The 23,174-nt window shown below is 34.1% G+C and overlaps 1 protein-coding gene across 1 annotated transcript; it reads right to left on the bottom strand.

Moving 5' to 3' along the window:
* Positions 1–18,337: 18,337 nt before the first annotated feature.
* On the bottom strand, positions 18,338–22,734 carry LOC148201051 (purple acid phosphatase 18-like). Its single transcript, XM_088111510.1, is given in 7 exon segments — positions 18,338–18,808; positions 18,811–18,821; positions 18,990–19,078; positions 19,153–19,211; positions 19,214–19,340; positions 20,446–21,114; positions 22,438–22,734. Coding segments are annotated over 7 exon segments (1,293 nt in total). The 5' UTR covers positions 22,570–22,734; the 3' UTR covers positions 18,338–18,602.
* Positions 22,735–23,174: the final 440 nt, after the last annotated feature.

Here is a 23,174-nt window from a genome sequence, read left to right as displayed (position 1 = left end):
AGATAGTATTCCAATCCACCCAACTATTACCTATAAACACAACTTAAGGATTTTATACATGCAAAGAGTAGACCTTTCGAAGTTGCGGCAGAAAGCTTAATGGATTAAACTCAAAATTTGATAATCAAACAATGTAACAATAATATAGAAACAGAACAATAGCGGTTCCAAAATTTATTTAACACACAATCAAAATTATATAGAATTATATCTCTTAAATAACTCAATATATAAGATAAAGGTTTAATATTTTCTAAGTTTTGCAAAAACGTATTAAATAGGTAATTCTATTATTCATTATCTTAATTAGGTTCCTATTAGTATAAAATTGATTTAATTGTACCCTTGTCGTCAATTTTAATAAACGACATTAAAAGATCAATCACATGGTATGCTGACTTTGCAAATCTTAAGCATGTGACACATTCAGGGTATTAGTGACGTGAGTTTTGTAATTTTGAAATGAAAAAAAGTGGAATTTCATTAAATCCCTAATTTGTGAAAATCCCTAATTAAAACGGGTGCCTGAGTTGTTCGAAATTGTTCTTCTGCATGGGTGCTTAGGTTGTGAAAATCCCTTTCTCACCAGAAAATTAGGGTTTTTGAATTGGGGAAAACTTGCTCCTGTGCATTTTCTTTCTTCGCGATTGCTAACGCAAATAAGGTTTCACCCCTTTCATCTACGACGACACATGGTAGCGCAATGGTGTTCGTGTTCTGATGATGGCTTTCCCTATTGCGTGAAATTATAGGTTCATGGCTCTAAGAAATTGCAGGTTTGACTCGCGGAGAAAATAAACTTGCGAACTAGGTTGTGTTTTCTGATTGCAGGTTTTGAATCGGATTTTGGTGCTTGAAGATGATGGAGGACATGAATCTAGTTCGTGAGACACGATTAGGGTTCACGACGATGATGGTTTGGGTTTGATGTTTCTGGTTGGGGATTTTTCTTGGTATGTAGGTGAAGACACAAAGATGACGATTTGTGGTTGGAGGTGTGGTTGCTTGCGCGATTCTCACGATTTGGTGAAGGTTGGGCGAATCGCAATGGTGCTCTACGATGACTTGCGACGACTTTGCGATTTGGGTGGCGGCATGAGCATGTACGAGTCTTAATCGGAGCAAATCGTGTTTCCTTTAATCACATCGTCAATCTGCTTCCTTCAACAAAACCATAATCTTGTTGTCGAAAAACTAATTTGATTAAATGAACCCCAATTTGGAACAAAAAGAAATAATCCACTCAAACCCTACTTTCATTACTTGATTTTGTGCAAAAAAATCCCTAAATAATCCCTAATTTAGGATAACATGTTTTATTTTAATTAAATTTTAGTTTTTAAAACTTAAAATAACTAAATTCCACGTAATGCGACCAAACTCTAGCACATGGTTAAGATTTGCAAAGTCAGCATGCCACGTCACTACAATCTTAACGCCATTTACTGAAATTGATGACAATGGTGTAATTGAATCAATTTTACATGAATATGGATCTAATTAAGATAACAAATAATAGAAGGACCTATTTGAGACGATTCTGCATAAAAAGAGACCTCGAAAATGATTAAACCTAAAATAAAAAATACATCAAAATAATATTTTGTTAAAATCAAAGTGAGCTGATCAAATATTCCATTCTTGTAATTGTTAAATATGACATAATGAAGAGGTAAGAAAAGAGAGGTTAAGCAAAAAACTAAATAATGAGAGGAAAAACGCTTAAGAGAAAATCAGAAAGTCCCATGCCATATAATGCAAATTCTCCATCACGTAATCATGCCATTTAGCACTCTCTTTCTTGATGCAACAACTTTTATGTTGTTGTTAAGACATCGACAAGTGTACCGAATCGTATCAAGTAATATAAAATGGTAAGACCAAGTATCGTATCCAGAAGACTCACGACACTAGACTGCCATGTAATACCTTAACTAATTAAGACTTAAGAACAATTTCATTGGTTTAGAATGTAAAAATGTAGAAAAAGTAAATATGAATGCAATTTGATCAATTGGGCAAAACACAAAAGTGAATGAATGATTTTGATAATATGAGATGAGTATGTTGTTGGGGTTTAGATTTCACAATCCTTACTCTCATGCATATAAGAACTCATCTTCTTCATTCATTTGTTAATGTCACTATCTAAATTACTTAAAACCCGATCCTTCGACGAAGAAAGCCTATCCTTAATTATCAGACCACAATCCCTTGCATCCCTAATAATTAATTTTGCATTATGAACAAAAGTTTAAGACAACCAAACCTCTTATCCCCATCCCTGGGCAATATTGCTTTTGGGAGAAATTCTCCAGATCGTGGTTTCTAGATATTTCCCAATAACAAATAAGACCATAAAATCATGCCATGAATGATCAAAACATAACAAGCATAAAGCAAAAGAGAAAATCCCTAACAATTAATAAAAGAAGCATATAACAATTCAGAACAAATTCAAATACATGAGAGTTTAAAGGTTACATCTTCCCCAATAACAAATGAGTTTAGTTCTCCATAATCATGGAGAAACTAGGTGTACAATGGAATGAAAGTGATAGAAAAACCCTAGAAACTGAAGAGGAGAGCTCCCGCATCCAATTCTGCCTCTAGAGAGTGAAAAAGTGTGTTTCTACATCTTTATTGCCCAAAGATACAAACCCTAGGACGAACAAATCCTTAAATAGAACATAAAACAGAGTTGAAGCCCAATACGCTGACACTCAGCGCCCCTACTTAGGGCAGCCAGGTGCTGGTACGAGAGGAGTGGCGTTGAGGGTCCTGAAACAGGCAATCAAGCGGTGTGCGACACAAGGAGGATGGCGCTCAGCATCCTAGGAAGGGCGCCCAAGCGTTGCTACGAGGCATCCCGTGCTGAGGGCTCCAGAAAAGGGCAGTCAAGCCCCCATACGAGACATCCTGCGTTGAGGGCCCCAGAAAGAGGCAACCAAGCGTCATGCGACCTTCTGTAGCCTTCTTTTCTTGTGTTTTTTCTGTTCTTTTTGGATTCCAACTCCTTGGTACTTTAACTCCTCTTCCAAATCATTCCAATTTCCTACAAGATCAAAGGAATTTAGTGATAAAAATCATAAGTTCTAACCTCAACTCTCTTTATTCACAACTTAACTAAAACAAGAGTTCAAGCAAGTTTCTAAGTCAAAAAGGGCTCATTTAGTATCAAAATTGAATCACAAATAACGGTGAAATCAAACGTTATCAGTCGTCCATTCTCATTTTCTTCTTTGGACAGGTGACCACTACCTTCAACAAAACTCTCCCTCTATAATAGCACCAACTCTTTTGTTTTTTTCATTACTTCTCCTCTATGAGAGCAACCTTATCCTCAAGGTTGAATTGTGTATAAACTCTTTTCATCTCTTTAATTTGCTCTCACGAATTATCAGCTTCTAACAATGAATCACATTGCACCAAGACTTCCAAAATTTTTGTACCAGGTATCCAAAATATTATATGACCACATTACTGGACCAAACTCATTAGTTGTCAACTATAGAGGAAAATATTGTCGAGTAGGATCACCCTTGAACTCCTTCAACAATGATATAGCAAATACTGGATGTATTTTTACTATCTTTGGTAACAATAGTTTATATGCTACACTTCCAATCTTCTCGACAATCTCAAAGGGCCAACAAACCTTAAACTCAATTTTTATTATTTCTTAAGACCACCAAATGTTGTTTATACGATTCTAATTTAACCAATACCAAATCCCCACATTCAATTGAGCACCCCTTTTTTTCTTATTAGCCTATAACTTCATATAATTTTGATATTACTGCAATTTGGTCTTTAACTTAGTTAAAACTGCATCTCAAACTTTCAAGCACTCTCTAAGATCAGGTGGATCTTTGTCATTATGTTCATAGCAAAATACAGATGGAGGTAATTCTCCATAAACTTGCTAATAAGTAGACATGGCGATGTTGTGATGGAAGGAAGAGTTGTACCTATACTGAGCCCATGGTAGCATGTCTAGCCAATCTTTTGGATGATCAAATATAAAACATCTTAAATACATCTCCAAGGTTTTGTTTAAATTCTCTATTCGACCATCTAATTGTGGATGGTAGGCTGAAGTCATTCCCAAATTCATGCCCTGCGTTTTTAGATAGTTTCCTTCAAAAATTGCTCATAAACACCTTATCTCGATCTGATACAGTAGCTTCTGGAAATCCATATAGTTTAACAATGTTCTGAATAAAAGCTCCAAACATTATTTTGTTATTGAATCCAAGCTTTAATGGTATAAAATGAGCAAGTTTTGATAGTTTTTTAACTACCACCATAATATGAGATCATCCATGAGCTAAAGGCAATGAGATGATGAAATCCATAGCAATATCCTCCCAAATCAGATTAGGAATGGGGAGTGGTTGAAGTAATCACGCTGGCAAGGATTAAGTTACTTTGGCCAGTTGGCAAATAACACATTCTTGGACAAATCTTCTTATATCTTCTTCCATTTTGTGCCAATAAAATTGGGCACTGATTCTATCAATGGTTCGGTGAATACCAACATGATCACCAATTTTAGAGTTGTGAAGTTTGAGAGGATTTCTTTCCTCTTTTTCTCTTATCTTTTCTCTTCTTCAGCTCAAATGTACTCTTTTTTTAGCTTTTTGCTTTTGTTCTATCTTGAGTGCTTATTAAATAGATGTTTTGTTGTAAGCTTCTCACTTGGCTATCCTCTTGAATTTCTTTTTGAAAGTTGTTCTATTTAAAGGCTTCATGAATACTTGTCCATTAGACTGAGCTTTTAGCCTTGATACTCGTGATTTCTCTTTCTTTGTTGTACAACAACCGTTAGGTAAGTCAACTTGTGAGAGCAGGCGTGCTTTTTTAGTATTTTTCTTGAAGTAGGTGTTACATTCCTTTTAGGTATGGCTTCAAGTGAAGAACATTTTGTGAATATCTCCTTTGTCTCTAACATCCACTTTTGATATTTGATCTATAACTCTGTGGATGCATGTAGAATAACTAATCTACAAAGAATAGAGTAAATTGTGCATGCAATAAATATGTCTTTTCTTATCACTTTTGTTGTTTTTGAACGTTGAGCATTTAATTTCATTTAATGCTTACTCAAAACAACAAAGTGCTTTTTGATTTTCTATCATTAGGTAGCTTTTTACAATTAAGCTCTTTTCTGAAGATACCAAGTATTGTATGGAGACTTCATCTTTGGACGAAGTATTGTTTTAAGCTTATGGTATCGTTTAGTCATGTAAACTCTTCTTTTGGTTTTGTCTCTTTTTAGATATATATAATTTAGTTTGGTAAAACTTTCTTTTTATATTTTAATAATTAAAGTCTTTTAAAGTGTTTTGTCATAGACATTGTCTCAATTGTTCTAAATACCTCTTTCAGGTGTGATAAGCATTAAGCGTTTTACTTCAAGTCTCTTGGACGCTTTAGGAACAATAACGTTTAGCCATGCATCTGGGTGTTTTAGCCTAGATGTTTTTTTGTTACCTAAGGTCCTAAGTGCTTTCCTAAGCTTTTCTATGATGTGGGTTCTAGTTCTAATTCTTTGTGTAGGTTTTCTATGTTTGAGGATTTTGGTTCTAGGTTTCTCACCCTAAGTTGTTTTCATATTATTATCTCGTTTTAATGTTATTTGATTAAACTTCAAAACATGAGAGTGTTTGGGTGCATAGACGATTTTTGTTTTAACATAGGGTAACAGGTGGTTATTCGCTGACCGTGGAGACCAAGAGTGGTAAGAATACTCATCCAAGTTTAAAGTAACAAAAAGTTACTCGTTGACTGTGGAACCTAGGAGTGGTGTGAATACTCAATGTAATCTTGTGAAGATTATAGTGGAACCCTCTACAAAGGAGACTGGACGGGAGTTAACTAGTATAAAATATTTGTGCAATTACTTCCTCCTTGCCTAAACGCCCCTCTTGCAAAACCTGTATTTGAGTTTTTATTTATAAATGTGCGAACCTCCCAAGTTAAATGATTATTATTAAACAAAGGAAAGCCTTATAAAGTCATCTGTGTACATTCTGAATAACACGAAAAAAAGCACTTCTTGATATAATCAAAGAAAATCATAAAGCTTTATAACGTGTTATATTAGAAGGGTTACGAAAAGAATTTTTCCATTAACACTCCCCCCTTCTAGTGTTTTTCACATACTTCTTAAGATCCCAACAAGCAACTGGTTCTTATTGATAAGCAACTCAGGATCCTTCAAAAAGGAATGAAAGGCCATAATCTTATTGAATCCTTTAAGGCCCCGAGAGAGCATTACACCATCCTTATGTAGTTCTATCTTGGCCACAGATGTCATCATCCAATATAATATCTAATCCTTTTACTCTTGTGGAGTAGATCCTATCACGCACCTTCAAGTTCAAATAGAAACCTCAAACCAGATCAAGATATAATTTACCTTGCATTTCCAAAAGCGACATAATTCCTTAATGGAAGATCTGAGGTGGAAATAGAAAATCATAGATATGGAACCAATAGAGATCACATATTTAGGAGAAATCAACTTCCTCTTCTTCCGTAGCAGTAGGTCGTGAACCTCTTCAGGTCTTGAGCTTTCTCCTTGTAGAATCAGCCATAGCAGTAGTGTAGGATCAAGGAAAAAGATAGAGGGATGGAGTGCAAATATTCACACAAATGAGCAAGAATGCACACAAATGAGCAATAATGTATACAAAGCACAAAAGATGGTATACTAATCAATTATAGACCCCTATTTATACATATCAGATGGAAAATGCTTAATAAATGCATAATATAGTCGTTTTTTTACCGTTGCAATGACTATATGTTGATTTCCCAACATTCAGAACTCGTGATAATCGATTATTGCTTCAGATAATCGATTATCGTTTCAAAAAACTGAAGCCCGAAACTTATGATAATCAATTATGGCTTCTTATAATCGATTATTCGAAAACTAATGACATTTTCTAATGGGAAGGATAATCGATTATTAGTAAGGGATAATCGATTAGTTCACGAGGATTTTCAAAAAACATGAAAATGCATTAAATAAGACCTCTAAAAGATTTCTAAGTTTCCAAATCCCTTCTAAGCTCATAAAATCTATCCTTGGGCAATGCCTTAGTGAAAATGTCTACTAATTGGTGCTTGGTATCTACATGTTCTACCTCACAGCTCCTTTTTGGATATGGTCTGTACGAAAGTGGGGCCTAATCTATATATGTTTGGTTCTAGATATCATAAAGGGATTCTTAGTAAAATTGATGGCATTGGTATTGTCACACTTATGTGAAATATGGTCTAGGTATATATCAAAATCATCCATAAAATTTGTGCACAAAAATTACAATATACTCAACCTCAGTAGTGGAAAAGGTTTCACAAGCTTGTTTCTTAGAATCCTTGGAAACTAAGGAACTACCTAGGAGGTGACATGTACCATTTATGCTATTTCTATCTATCTTACATCCTCCATAATTTGCATGAGAAACCCTACAAGACTAGGTTAAGCTTCTGAAGGATACCACAAACCAAAGGACATATTTCCCTTAAGGTATTTAAGGATACGCTTAACTACGGTGAGATGAGATTCCCTAGAACTAGACTAGTATCTAGCACATACATAAACACTTTGCAAAATATCTGGCATACTAGTAGTAATATATAATATAGACCCTATTATGCCTTTATATAGAGTTTGGTTTACGAGCATACCTGATTCATCCTTGTCTAGATAACATGATGTCCATTGGAGTGGATGCCTCCTTAGCTTTGTCCATTTCAAACTTCTTCGGGATTTCTTTACAATATTTAGTTTGAGAAAGAAACGTACCTTCTTTCGTTTGCTTGATTTGTAAACCAATGATGAATTTCAACTCTCCCATCATTGACATCTCAAATTCACTCTGCATAGTCTTAGCACAATCCTCACAAAGAGATTCATTAGTTGATCCAAAAATAATATCCATCAACATGTACCTGGGTAAGCAGAATATGTTTTCCTACTGTTTTAATAAATAAAATGGAATCAACTTTACCTCAATTAAATATATTTTCTATTAGAAAATTGCTAAGTCTTTCATACTAAGATATAGGTGCTTGTTTTAAACCATAAAGAACTTTCTTTAATTTAAAGATGTGATTTGGAAATTTATAATATTCAAAACTAGGTGGTTGTTAAACATATACATCTTCTTTAAGAAAACTGTTTAGGAAAGCAATTTTAACATCCATTTGATATAATTTAAATTTCATAATAGATGTATAAGCAAGAAGTAGGCGTATTGTCTCTAACCTGGCAATAAGAGCATATGTTTCACCATAATCAATACATTTTTCTTGACTATTGTTTTGTGCTACAAGCCTAGCTTTGTTCTTGGTTATGTTTCCATCTTCATTCAGTTTGTTTTTGAACACTCATTTTGTTCCTATCACTTGATGAGTATCTTTTCTAGGGATTAATTCCCATACTTGATTTCTTTCAAAGTGGTCGAGTTCTTGTTGCATTGCGATACATCATTGATAATCTTGAAGAGTTTTTTTTATGTTCTTAGGTTCTAACTGTGAAACAAAAGCCACAGTCATGCAATAATTTCTAAACTTCTTCTAGTACTTATTTGTAAAACAAAAAAAATCATATTTTGGTCCCAAAAAAAGACTTATTTGGGTCCTTTGGGTTGAATATAATTTTTTTTGAATTATTTTATAACTGAAGTAAATCTTCTGTAAGGAGCACCATAATGTTTAATTTTACATTTATTTGAGGTATGAACCATTTTCATGCAATAAAAACAAGTAACAACATTTGGGTTCCTATAAGTAATTCCTTTCTCTACCAAACTCTACTAATTCTTTTACTTTTATTTTTATAATGAGGAACATACTTCTTTCCTATAGCATTTTTACTACATTCAGCATAGGTTGTTTTATCTAGTAGCTTCTTTTTATTTATGCAAGAAATACATTCATCAGTCCTTTTTCATAATATAAATTTTATTTTTCAAATTGTTATTTTCTTGTAGACTATTTTCAAATTTTAAATTTAATTATTTAAAATCCTTTTTCAATTTCTTATGACCAATATCCAATTTTTCGGATTCAGTTAATAATTCTTTATAAGTGTAAAGCAATTTACTATGACTATAATAAGAATTTTCAAAATCGCTAGAGGAACTTACTTGGCTTTTAGATATATTGTTGTCTACCATTAAGCAAATGTTGCTTGCTCGTCATAATCAATTGAGCTTGATGTTAATTCATTATCATCATCCCAAGCAATGTAAGCTTTCTTTTTCTTTAAGATTTTCTTGTATTTCTTTCTTCACCCTTCTTTTGATTTAGGCAATCAACTTTCATGTGTTTTTTTTCTCCTTCCTCCCGCTTTTGAATCTTCTTTTACCTTTAGACTTCATGAACTTGCTTAGCTTTTTAATGACAAGACTCATATTTTCTTCATCTTCATCAGAGTCTTCATACTCTATGGTAGTCTTCACTTTTTCAACCTCATATTTGAAGGCTAACGTCTTTTCCTTGCATTGTTCCTCGTCCTCTTTCAATCTTCTGAGATCAAGTTCATGTTCTTTCAACTTACCAAACAATGCAACCATCAACATGGTGTTGAGATTTTGTGACTCGCTTATCGTAGTCACCTTGGGTTGCCAAGTCTTGTTAATGACTTAAGAATTTTTATATTTAACTCATAATTATAGAAAGACTTACCTAACCTAATGAGATTGTTAAAATAGAATGACTCAATTTCTCACACCAAGAGGGGGAGAAGGGGAATTGGTGAGATTGAAAAACAAAATCTTTTTCACAAAAATGATGCCTTGATAATTTTCTTGAATCACAAGGTAAAAGATTTTCAATGTAGTGAAAACTTAATTGAATGAATGCAGAACGTAATCGATTGAATCAAGAGAGTAGGGATGAGAAAATTCAAAACACTGTGTTTTTATAATAGTTCGGCCAAGCCTACATCTAGTGTCCTTCCAACCACAGGAAGCCAATGCATTATAATGATCAAGGATTTTACAACAAGGCTTTTATAGCGACCACACGTCAAAAATATAAAACACCTCTCTAACCCTCTAATCAAAATATAGGCAGTAAACAAGAAGACCAGCAGTAAGAATCTCCTCTCCTACTATCTAAACCCTTTGAGACATTCTCAAAGTCAAGAACGCTACACACTCTTCTTCCTGTAATCACAACAAGGAACCTCAAACCAATCTTCAAAAGATTGCAGAATATGATCTCTCAATGACACCCAAATGTGCAAGTTGATCAGCCTTTGAAAAACACAACAGTCTTGATCTTCAAGAAATCACAAGTAGTTGATCACCACGGTCACTCTTGTTTCTTGGAGCTTTTCTTTTCTTTCTGCAAGATAACAACTTTATGCAAAAGATATGAAAATGTTAGAATCACAAAAGTTCTTACAGAAATCAAATTCGTGTCAATTAATAGAATAACACATCTTAGACGCAATTTAATCGACTTAGTTACTAATGCATTCGAATACAACAATTTTGTTATAACAGTTAGCAACAATCACGACAATTAATTGAATGCGCAATTAATGCAGTGGACTATCATTTAATGCTTGGTCAACACAATTAAAAATATGACCGTTAGACATTTATGTCAAGCATTAACATAATTTCAAAACAATAACAGACTAATCAAATACAACACGCATGCAATCGATTAAGTAAAAATGTTAAGCATAGTTTTGAAAATCTTTCTCCTTGAAAAAAATCGCACAGCACACTTGAAAATAGTTTGTGGAAAGACATGAGTTTTAATCGATTCATCCCATAATGAAATCGACTTAACACTGTTATTTTGCCACACATTTAAAGTTCAACATAAGTTCTTACGGTTTGCTCTTTCAACATCATATGTCATGCATTCACATATAAAAACACATATGTAACACAATGATATGCAATGAACAACACAATCATGCTCTCATATATGCTTAAACAAATTTAACACATTGATCAAAAGCATATATCATGTAAATATAGAACATGTAACTCAGAACACACATGTATTATTAATTATGTGTTGTCATCATCAAAAACACAGATATCACTGAGATTGTGGGTTAAGTTGAACCTTTGCTCCCCCTATCAACAATCTCAACAGAGAAGATTCACAATGTGAGTGAAACGCTTTTGAACACCAATGATTATTTCTCCTTGCTTCATTCAAAACATCTCATATTTGTGGATCAAGGTATTCCTTCTTGCTCTTCTTACATCATTCGTATGATTGTGAGTGACCCTTAGCATCTCCAACATCGCTTGTGCATTCTTACAGGTTGAGACCTTATAAAGCTCATCAACAGTTAAGGCATATAATATAATATTTCGAGCCTTTACACTATGTTGAGTTCTTCTTCTATCATTACCATTACATTGGTCACTGGGTTTTGGATCCTAAAAGTTCTTAATAAATACACTAGGAACAAAAGGACCATTTGTGACAGTTTCCCAAATCTCAGTATCAACAAATTCCATAAAAATTTGCATTTTGACTTTCCAGAAAGCATAATTTTCACCAGTAAACAAAGGAGGCCTGTTGATAGAGGCACCCTCAACAAATGTTTGATGATTCCCTGCCATTTGAATTACAATCAAAGCAAGCTCTGATACCAATTGTAAGGGTGGTGCAGCGGAATGTTTAGCGTGAACAATAAACCATGAGGGGGTGAATTGGTTTCTTATTGCAAATGTGTACCTTTAATAATTTTCTCTTAATTTTAACTTCCTTAGTGAATAATTAAAACAATAATAAAGAGTAAGGGAGAGAAAAAATTGCGAAGATAATTTTATATTGGTTTAGATCATAAGGATCCTACGTTAGTTGCTAATCTCATACAGAGATTAACGTTCCACTATCACAAAACCAATAAACTATTACAATCACACAAAAAGACAAGTTTAAGGGTTTATAAAACACCTTTATTGTTATCACAAAAGATGAAACTGACCTCTCCTAAAGGTCACAATGGATGAACTCCTCCTTCGAATACTTCATGAAGGATGAACACTTCCTTTGAATCTTCACAAAGGGTGAACGCTTCCTTTGAATCTTCACAAAGGATGACATGTTTCACTCAGCAACAATAGCAGCACTCAATCACACTCCTAGTGAAAGTTCTCGCTCTTGATAACACAAAGTTCTCAAATCCAAAGCCCAAGGGTTACACAAACCTAGATCACACTTTTCACAATTTAAACAAACAAATATGTTTTTCGTTGCTACAATGAGAGTCTAAAACATCTTTATAAAGACCTCACTCAAGGACACCTCTAAAAATCCGTTGTCAGTTTTTCTCGCGTGATAATCAATTATCCACTTATGGTGATTGATTATGCATTTAATGAATGCACAATAGCCAAAAACATGCCTAAAAACTCCAACGACTAGTCGTGATAATTGATTATAGATAATCGATTATCATAGTTTTGTAATCAATTATTCTAGAGCCAAAATTGAGTTTTTAGTGACCTTTAAAAACATTTTTGTGATAATTGATTATCTTAAGTAGTTAATCGATTATAAATCCCTATATATAGCCTAAATTACAAGAATCAACAACATATAAAGCCCTATATATAAAACTACTATTACAAAAGCTTTAACACGTAAAACAAGTCTTCATGAAGGTCTTATAGCAAAGTAAGAACTTGAGACTTGATTTGGGCATGATAAAAAATTCTATACTTCATGATTTTGCTAACACACTTCCTTCTCAAAATGCATCGATGCAATTTCCACTCATTCTGCATCTGATGTGTTGTGATAGTTAAAAAAATTATCTATCTTAAAAGTCCACTCTAACATTGACGAAGAACCATCAAAATGAGGAAACCCCAAGGAAATATCACTACTCAGAGAAATCATTGTGATGGTAGATACTTTCATTGTAGAGCTTGAGTTCTTCCCTAATTGTTAGCGAAATTAAGTAACAGTTGTTGTAACACTACTTTGATCTCTTCCATCCTGGTTTCTTGTACTTGTTTCTTAACTTCCATCATTTTTTGTAGTTTGTCTACTATGGTGGCCAAAAACGAATATCCTCAGCATTTGTACAAATCTCTGCTTGCATCTCCTTCATTCTAGTATTCTCCACCATGGAATTCAATGAAAGCACCAAAGTAATGGATTAAACTCAAAATTACATAATCAACCACTATAATTTAATATGAAAACAAAATAATAACACTTCTAAAATTTATTTAACACATAATTAGAATTATATAATTTAAACAACTCAATGCATAGAATAAGAATATGATTGACATAATATTCTGTTAAACTTGAAGAGAACATCAAGCTCATCAAGCATTCTATTCCTATAAGTGTTAAACAAGACACAGGAGGTAAGAAAAAGAGGTCAAGTAGAAAATTGAATTATGAGAGGAAGAATGTTTCAGAGAAAATCAGAGAGAGAAAGTTCCATACCACACAATGGTACTTCCACATCATGTAGTCATGCCATTTAGCACTCTCTTTCTTGACGTGACAACTCTTACGCGGTATTTTCATTTTCTTCTTTGGACGTGGCCACTACCTTTATTTAACTTTTCTCTATAATAACACCAACCCTTTTGTTTGTTATAGTCTGTGGTAGTAACAACATGCCACTTTTTTTAGTTCTCATGGTTGTGTTATTTTGTTGTTATTTTTAACCATTATTTTAAGGTATTTGATTTTATGTTATATTTATTATATTAGTTTAATCGATGTTCTAGTGAACACACCTTGTTCACCAAACAAGTTCAGGGTAATATTTTAATAATCAGTCTTTATGTTGATGATTTGCTCTACTAGAAATAGTAAACATGTGTGAAGAGTTTAAAAGTTCAATGAAGCTAGAATTTGATATGAATGATCTGGGCAAAATGAAATATTTTCTTGGAATAGAAGTCATACAAAGCAAGGTAGGAATTTTCATTTGTCAAAGAAGATATTCATGGAGATATTGGCTCGGTTCAACATGACAGATAACAATCTAGTAAGAAATCCTATTGTACCGGAATAACACTGTCTAGATATAAGGAATGGGTCACAATCGTTGCTACAAAGTTTAAGCAAGCAATTGGTAGTCTTATGTATCTCACAATCACTCCACTTGATTTGATGTATTGGGTAAGTTTAATCAGCAGGTACATGGCAAATTCAAAGGAATCACATTGGGCTATGGTAAAATGGATCCTAAGATATCTTAAAGGCACAATTGAGTATGGAATCTTTTATCAATAGAGTAGAAGGAAGAACTGGTCTTATTTCCTATAGTGACATAATTATGCAGGTGACTTAGATGATAGAAGAAGTACTTCTGGTTCAATTTTTTAATAGGTATGGGTGTTGTCTCTTGGGCCTCAAAGAAACAACCTATGGTGAGCCTATCTACAACTGAAGCTGAGTACATTGTAATAGCATTTTGTGCATGTCAATGTATTTGGCTTTGCAAAATTTCAGAACATCTCGGTTTAAAAGAAGAAGGTGCAACAAGAATCCTATATGATAACAATATACTATTCAGTTGTCCAAGAATCTCATCTTTCATGGAAGGAGCAAACACATTGTAGTAAGATTTATTTCCTTAGAGATTTGGTTAAAGACCAAGTTGTTTGTCTTAGTTATTATTGCTGAAGAACAATTGGCTGATATAATGACCAAAACATTGAAGTTTGAACAATTTGAGAGTCTACGTCACATGCTTGGAGTTGGGACATAAGTGAAGTAAGCTAAATGTAACAACTACATATAGCTTAAGGGAGAGAATGCACTAGTAAAAAACTGTATTTTAACGCGCCATATATTTCAGTTTTATAAAAACCGAAGCATATAAAACACGGTGGCATTTTTGTAATAATAGCAAAGTTATATGCTCGATTCTTTAGAAACCGAAGTAGAAAGGGTCTATTGCCTCGGTTATAAGAGAAACCGAGGCATAATAACCTGCAAAATTCACCTACTTTCTACAAGTCAGACTTTTCAAATCTGAAGAGACTTAATGCCTCGTTGAGAGGTTACCCGAGGCATAAAAGTGACTTAGTGCCTCGTTGAGAGGTGTAGAGGCATAAAAGCTTGCGTATTGAAGTTCCCCAAGTCTTCCCCCTTTCTTTGTCTCGCATCTCGCGCAGAGGGTTCTTTCTTTCTCACTGCTTTCTCACTTCTTCCCCCTTTCTCACTGCTTTCTCACTATGCGAGAGAGGTGACCCGGGCACCTATCTTCTTCCCCTTTCTCACTGCTTTCTTCTTTTTTTCTCGCGCGAGAGGTGACCTGAGGCATAAAATCACTTCTTTCTTCTTCCTTTCTTGCAGACAAACTAGGAGGACGCGCTAGGGTGTGGCGAGGTGCGAAAGGGCACGACGAAAGAACGGCGACGACACAACACCGTGAGGGCTGTAGCGGCGCTGCCTCCACAAGGGTTCCATCTCTGTCGTCTTTGTAGGAACTCTTATTCGTTTCCACAAATTCCTCCTGGTTCCAAAATTAGGGTTCTACAGATGGGGAAAGGGGAAACATTTTGCCTTCTTACTCTTATCGCTATGGAGAGGATGGAGGCGTGGCCATGGATGGCAGCTTAGGAGTTCGCGATTGAAGCTCATGGTTGTGCTTGCGAGGAAGAAAAGAACTCGTCTGCGTCAATGGAGGTAGGCACCATGAAAAGGATTTGCGATTTTTGAGTTTGGTTTCTACGCTTTCAGGTTCCTGGTGAATAAGATGAATGATGGAGCGAACATTGTTTATGTGATTCTATGTGCAGGTTGGGGTGGAGAAGATTGAATCAAGGAGGCGTGATTTGCTTTCTGGTTCTGTCAATTGAGGAGGATGAACTCGCGAATCATAGTCGAAGCTTCTGGGTTCTTTTATGGTGGTCTGGTTGCGAGCGGAAAGGGAAAGCGTTCTGGGTTATATGAAATTAGGTTTCTGAAATTGGGAAATCTTGGGTTTCTGTTTTGATCTTGGGTTGGGATTTTGTGCTATTGTTTTGATTTTGGGTTGGGGTTTTTGTCGGACACAAATTTTGGAAACACTTGGAGTTTGAGACACTAAAGAGCAATGTAGAGGAAAATGCAGTTTTAACAGAAGAGGATATGGACTTAGGGGACGAGAAAATATATGAGAATTTGGATGTTGGATATGAGCCTGATGATTTCACCGAAGAGGATGAAGATGTAATGGATGAGCTTGGAAAGTTGGAAGAAGAATACAAGCTAGAAGAGTCTTCAGGAAAAAGTTTTGAAGATAAAAATATCAATTCCAAGCTTCAGCAATCAATGAAGCTCATTCACAAACTTTAACAACTATTGATCTTGAGGATTCCAACCGGTTTTGACACAGTGTGGGAACATCAAGATTTGATAGAATAATTGAAGATGGAATTGAAGAAGGTTAGAGCCACTGGTCTGCCAACCATCCTTGAGGATTCTGAGTCTCCAAGGATAATGGAAGACTTGAAACCATGTAAAATTGATGAAAAATTATAGCATGGTAACACCACAAACGAGCTTCCAAAATTCTACAGGAGTTATAGAGAACGAATGCGGAAATTCACATCTTACAAACCGAAGCGTAAAATATAAAAAAACAAAACACTTACTGCCTCGGTTACCTAAAAACCGAGGCATAATCCTACCCACTTGCTTCGGTTCATAATGGAGACAAAAAACTTACCCTTTTTACCTCACTGTATATCCCTCGATTGCAGAACCGCTGCCTATAACAAAAGTAACCGGTACGTTTCTTTTTACTAGTGATGTTAGTTATTTTTAAGCTTAGGGTTTAAAATAAGTCTTCTATTTATTAGGGAGAATTAGTCATTAGTATGTTGTAGATTTTTTTCTGACAGGTTCCATTTTTATTTCAATAATTGTTAATTATGCAGAACATTTTGATGTACTGACTTATGTAAGCCTTTTTTTTTTGCTATTCAATAAAGTACTCTCTTATTAATTTTATACTACGTACGGGTTTATAACACACCTGTCTTATAACTTTTTTGATATAATTGTTAACGTGATATAATATAAGTATGGAAAACACGATGAACATGAATTGTGTTTTGAACTTTGAAGTAATCCATCGGTGTTTATATATATATTATATATATATATATATTAATAATAAAAATATTAATCATAAAATTATACCTAAAATATTTTTGACATGGATAATTCTAAAGGTTTATTTTTGACATCACACCAAAACATTAAGTTATACAAAGAATAAGCATTTGGTTTAAACTACACATTTGGTTAAATTTATGAAAATTGATAAACTTAATGATAAAATGAGACAAGACATGAACAATACTTTCATAATGTAATGATAGTTTAGTAGCAAGAAGTACAGATAAACATATATGTATATAGGTATAAAATTCTCAATCTCAAATTATGAAGACACTACATATATACATTAATTAATCTTCTGAGAGTTCTTATTTGCAGTGCCTTTGATCTTTAAGTTCCGATAATTTTAGTTAAATGTCTTGGTAATCTATTTTTCAAATATAATTATATGATCAGAATATTTCTAGGTTGCTCATAGGATCAATTTCTTTATATTGGTCTCTTCATCCTTTAAACAGCATGATTGGTTACACTTTACATATATTAGGTTTGAGGTTAGTCTCCAAAATTCATATTTTAGTTTCTAAAATCAATTTCTTACAAATTCTTATATATTCATTTTTAATATGTAATATTTCATTTTATTTTTTTATTGTAACAAACATACTCTCAACTTAAATTTTCATACATCCCAAATGTTTGCTTTTTATTTTACTTTATGGATTGGCTAATCCAAAAGCTATTAATTTATGTCATTTAACATTCCAAACGATTTGGAAAGAAAAAGTGGTGTTAAAAAGAACTTGATGGAGTGCAGAAACTTACTGTCATAATTAGTGATCTTAACAGTTTGGCCTGATTTGGTTATCGTGAATTCAGGTTTTTTCAGCAACACACTCCTTTCCTTATCATAAAGCATATTCAGTCTCAAAGAGCATTATACATAAGAAACTTCACCAACTTTCCATGCTCCACAAGCACAAATTAATCTCTGGTTATCAGTTTTAAAATACTGCTTGAACTTATCCATGGACAAAAGTTTCATCAACTTCCCAAATGCAAACACAGGTTCATTCCCTTTTTGGATATCACAATCTTGGCCAGTTTTTAATATGAAAAGGTTCTAGCCAACATTCTTCATGATCCAAATATTAAAAGTTTTATATTTTCCCATAACAAACACCAGCATTGTGCTACAGATAGAGTGAAAAAAGCCCAAGCTATTTTTTATGTAATTCTAAACCATGTATTTTATAGTAAATACAATAGAAAATGCAAGCAATACAGGGAAAGATGTAAAGACAATAGAATATGCACTTAGACTAAATACAGGGAAAGATGTAAAGACAAGAACTGAAATATCACAGTTTACTCACTCCCTCGAATAAACAAGGTCAAACCAATCAAGTTGCTACTGTGCCAGTACTAATATGAGGCATTGCTTCATGATTTGCATTCAAGACCAAAACTCTTGCTAATCTGTTGTTGAGGAATAACAAGACCAGGGGATTTTAAGGAGTCATAAGTTTATTCCTGAGTTCATTTCTCTTCTGATCAACACATCCTGAGCTGATCAAAGAGGTTATCCAGATATCGTCAGATTTTACCGGCTCATCATCGTCATTCCTGTGCCAACTCCAGAAAGCATGGGTAGAGTTTACAATCTTTAGCTCGCCGTGACCAAAACTGGCTTCACGGAATTCTGACCATATTGGCGTGGATTTATATATCTGTCAACAAAAATTAAGGTGACGTGACCACAAAAATCGTAAGAATGACACAAGTTATATACAAGCAGCATGCAAGTTGTGTTTTGACAAATTGAGTTTACATAGATTTTTTGAAATAACAAATGGTCAAGAGAAAGATATATTTGGTTTATGCTGAATCAAACTTACCTATGAGCTAAGCCTTCTTTGTTTCCTCCATCACCAATGGTTATATGGACTGAACCACAAGGGTCAACTCTTCCATTGTATACACGTTTCTGCCAACAAGACAAGCACAGTTTAAAATCCTAATACAATCAAACTTAAAAGAAACAAAACTCTGTAGGCATACCGAGCGTTCATAAGCATGCACATGACCAGCAAGAACTAAATCGACGCTAGCAGCATTAGTAATGGCTCCATAGCTGCCATCATATCAGCGCCTTCACCTTGATGAGCAGTGTTACTATTATACCACGGCACATGAAATAACACAAGCAACCAAGGTGTCCTTTTCCTGTCCACCTTTGAAAGATTTTCCTACAGATTATTGACAAGAACATTAGGTGTGTACATAAACATATTTCAAGAAGCATAAGATTCAAGTAAAAATGTAAAAAAAAATCTCTGGAAATGTTTATTATAATATAATGTCACAAGAATATCAGCAGAACACCAAGAATGACTTTATCGTCTAAATCTTTCCTTCTCTTCATAGATATACATTGAAATATTCAACTATGCATAATGGAGGATATTTAAATTCACAATACTTAAGATCTCCAATATCTGAGTTAAAGACATGACCCCAATGTTGGTTTTATGAAGCCTTATCATTTTTAAGTAGGTTATTTTGCCAAAGCCATGTGAAAATACAATGCATGCCTCTGTTACCACGTACTTTTAACATCAGTGTGCTCTACATTAGGCTTCATGCTCGAGTGTAAGCAGTAAAAAATGAAATCGAGAAAGGAAGAAGCAATTGTGTTTTTAATTTCTTCATAATTCCATTGAGAGATTTCAAGGCAACAGGATGGAAGAAATACAGATGCTAGTCATTGCTTTTTAAACGAATATTTAGTCTTGTGACTGATGACAAGACATATATGGATCAATTGACTTCATTTGGAAAATCTGTAACAAGATAAATAAAGAACAATAAAAAACAAGGACATTGTGACAGTTGAAAAGTAATATAACATATTAAGGCATGAAGAATACAGGAACCGAAAGCAATCTTATCCAACTCATATATTAATGACATATTCTCATTGGAAAAAAAAATGAAAACCAACAGTCTAAAATTCCAAAGCAAGAATTCTTCTACATGGCCATGATGAATCATGAGTTAAATATCCCAAGAGTCCAAGACTGTCACAGATCAAATTTAGTTTTCCCCTGTGGATATGATACATGTCATTCCTAATAATAAAAAATCATACTGTGCTTCTAACCATTGCTGAGAATGCTTTTCATTAAAAGTGTAGACTAAAACCAAAAACTAGAAAATGAAAACCTAGCACAGAAGAAGCTTTCGTTATCCACATTTATTCTCTCCAAGCACTTACTACTTAATGGTGGCAATAGATAAAGCAAGACTTGTCAGAATATAGTAACCACTAATCAGTTAGAGAAACCAACAAACCTTAAGCCATCTATATTGTTCAGAGTATTCATCATAATCTGTATAGGACCCAAGCATGATAATGTGAGCACCTGCAACTTCAAATGAATAAAAGAGATTTGAATTTGATCCGCTTTCCTTAAATGGCATTTTCCATCTGGAATTATAGGACACAAACCCATCCTTTAACAAAGGTATGCTTTCTACTTCATGGTTCCCTTGTGTTACCATCCATGGTCTTGCACTAGCAAGTGGCTGCACTAGCCTACCAAAGGAGTCCCATCGATGCTGGATGTAATCAGCATATGCTAGGTCTCCTGGAAGTAGATGAACATTATACTTACATTGGTCAATGTGATCCAATGTTGATTTAGTCCATTCAGTTTGACCCAAATCCCCAGCCACAGCAAAAGTGATTGGAAGTTGAGCTGGAGGAGTTCTGAGCTGGAACTCGGGACCTTGTCCACCACATCTATAATAGTACACAGAATCATGTTCTAAAGGACCAATAACGGCATGGTGTATCTTTCCTGAGTTATAGAACACATAACTGTACGAGGTGGTCTCTCCTTCAGCTACAGAGCCATATTGCCCTGGCAGTGTTCCATATTCTACAATTGAAGGTGCAGAATTATCATCAGTAATCCAAGTAACTCTCATGTGCTGGTCTCCTGCTAAAGAAATGTGTACCTGGAATATAAACTTTGATGATAAGAATCTGAATCAACTGATACTAATTGAGTAGTTCAACAATTAACATAGAATTCACCAAAATAAAGGAGGGCAGTTTAAATTCAAATAAGAAACATTCAATGAAAGCGTTTTGCAGAGTACAAGCATTACAACAAACAAACGATCACTACAAACAGACATCATATAATGATTTCTCACCACTTAAGACACCTGTTTTAATGAGGAGTATAATCACAAACATATTGAGGGTGCAAATTGAATACCATCCACATTGCAGTGCCAACCTCCCAAAGAAATTTTCATCATAACAATCAAGATCAAATATGACTCCAATCATAAAATGCTGCTAATCAATTAGTCTAATGTCATGGACCTCAACCAAGTAGTCACAAATCAAAGAAGTGGTGCTTCACTGAATTTCACTTCAATCTCTCCGTATATCACAATTTCTATTACATAAAATCCCTAAGGGAAAAAATATCAAAGAAAGCATTACAGTAGCAGGGCCGAAACCGTGTAAGAACAAAGAATTGTGCTCAATGAGGACGAACTTTGAAATACCTCATTCATTTATGTAATTCACAAAGTAAAGGAAAACCATTCTAAATTAAGACACACCAGAAACATAAACACTTAGGGTCCGTTTTTATGAGATTAAAAACTATTTTCTGCAACAACTTCAAACTACTCACCAATTAATCTCTCATCAAAATACTATTATGTTTTGGAAATTCTATCCAAAACAAGTGGTCTAAAATCCTAAAAACACGAACACTTAGATGCTTTGTCTCATTCTTCTCTTATTTTCGTCTTATTCAACCTATATCCCAATTCTACACAGCCATGTGGCACCACTCTGCAACAACTTTCGGGACTCTGCACCAACTTTCGGAACAACCTTTTCGTCCGCTAAACATTGTACTAGTATAGATTATCCATTAGATTTCTCAGTGACTAATCTTTATCCAAAAATCTAGTTGGGTTGCGGGAGTCTCTCATTCCAACTAATTTTATTACATCTACAAAACTTAAAACCGAGATCATACTTAAAAGACACAAGTCCATTCCACCCAGTTTTAAGTGTGATCTTCTTGGTTGAACATTGTTTACTTGCATGTTCAAAGTTAATAACAGTTTTGAAATAAAAATGAAATACACCCATGTTAATCTTTCTTATTTTTTCCTTGCAAAAACCCAGATTCTGAACCAAAAGCACAAGAAAACAAAGAATGGAAAAGAGTGGTATTGATCAGCCATAAGCAAAAGGGTATATAAAAAAACTGATTTAATAGAAGAATACAGAGTGATGAAGAGTCTGACTTGTTGAGGATAAGAGGAGGGTTGAGAATGCCATGGAAGATGCAAAGCTTTTCGAGGCGGAGGTCGAACGTAATCAGCCGCAACAGTTGCAGACCGAATCAATAAAACCGTTAGGAGTAGTTTCAGTTCCATTTGTGTGTCAACACAAACCTCTGTCAATAACGTTGGATCAGCACGATGACAATGTACTTCTGGAATCTATCATCACTGTTCACCACGCCGGGATTCAAGTCCGTAGATTTTGGCAATAGTGCACCACTTTTTGTTTTGTCACTGTGTGACTGATTAGTTTATAATATTCACTCGATCAACTTTTTTTTCGTTCAATATACTTTGAATTTTTCTTTTAAATAAACCACCGGTTTATGATTCATTAAGGATACGGAGTTTTATTTTGAATACTGAAAGGGGATACATATTTATATTCCACGTTATAAAGAAAAGTACTCATAAAAATATAATTTTTTTGTATTTAAAAAAATTAATATCAAATAAATATAAAAAATGTATTTGTATAAAAATATTTATTTTATTTTTTTTGGAGATAAAATACCTGCTACAGAGTTAATATCGTACAGCAAAATCCGTTTAGCAGAGAAAATACCTGGTACAGAGCTAACATCGTACTGCAAATATTTTTCTGTCGTTATTTATTTATAACATTCAAATTCTTAGTATTAATGATTTTTAGACCAATTATTTTTATAATTTAGTATGAAATATTCATTGAAGTTAAA

This window comes from Vigna umbellata, chromosome 4 (genome assembly GCF_029865625.1).
Source record: "Vigna umbellata cultivar VRB3 chromosome 4, Vumbellata_1.0, whole genome shotgun sequence".
In the NCBI taxonomy this organism is placed as follows: domain Eukaryota; kingdom Viridiplantae; phylum Streptophyta; class Magnoliopsida; order Fabales; family Fabaceae; genus Vigna; species Vigna umbellata.
The sequence above is the reverse complement of the archived record's forward strand: the minus strand, read 5'-3'. Positions and strand labels throughout refer to the sequence as shown.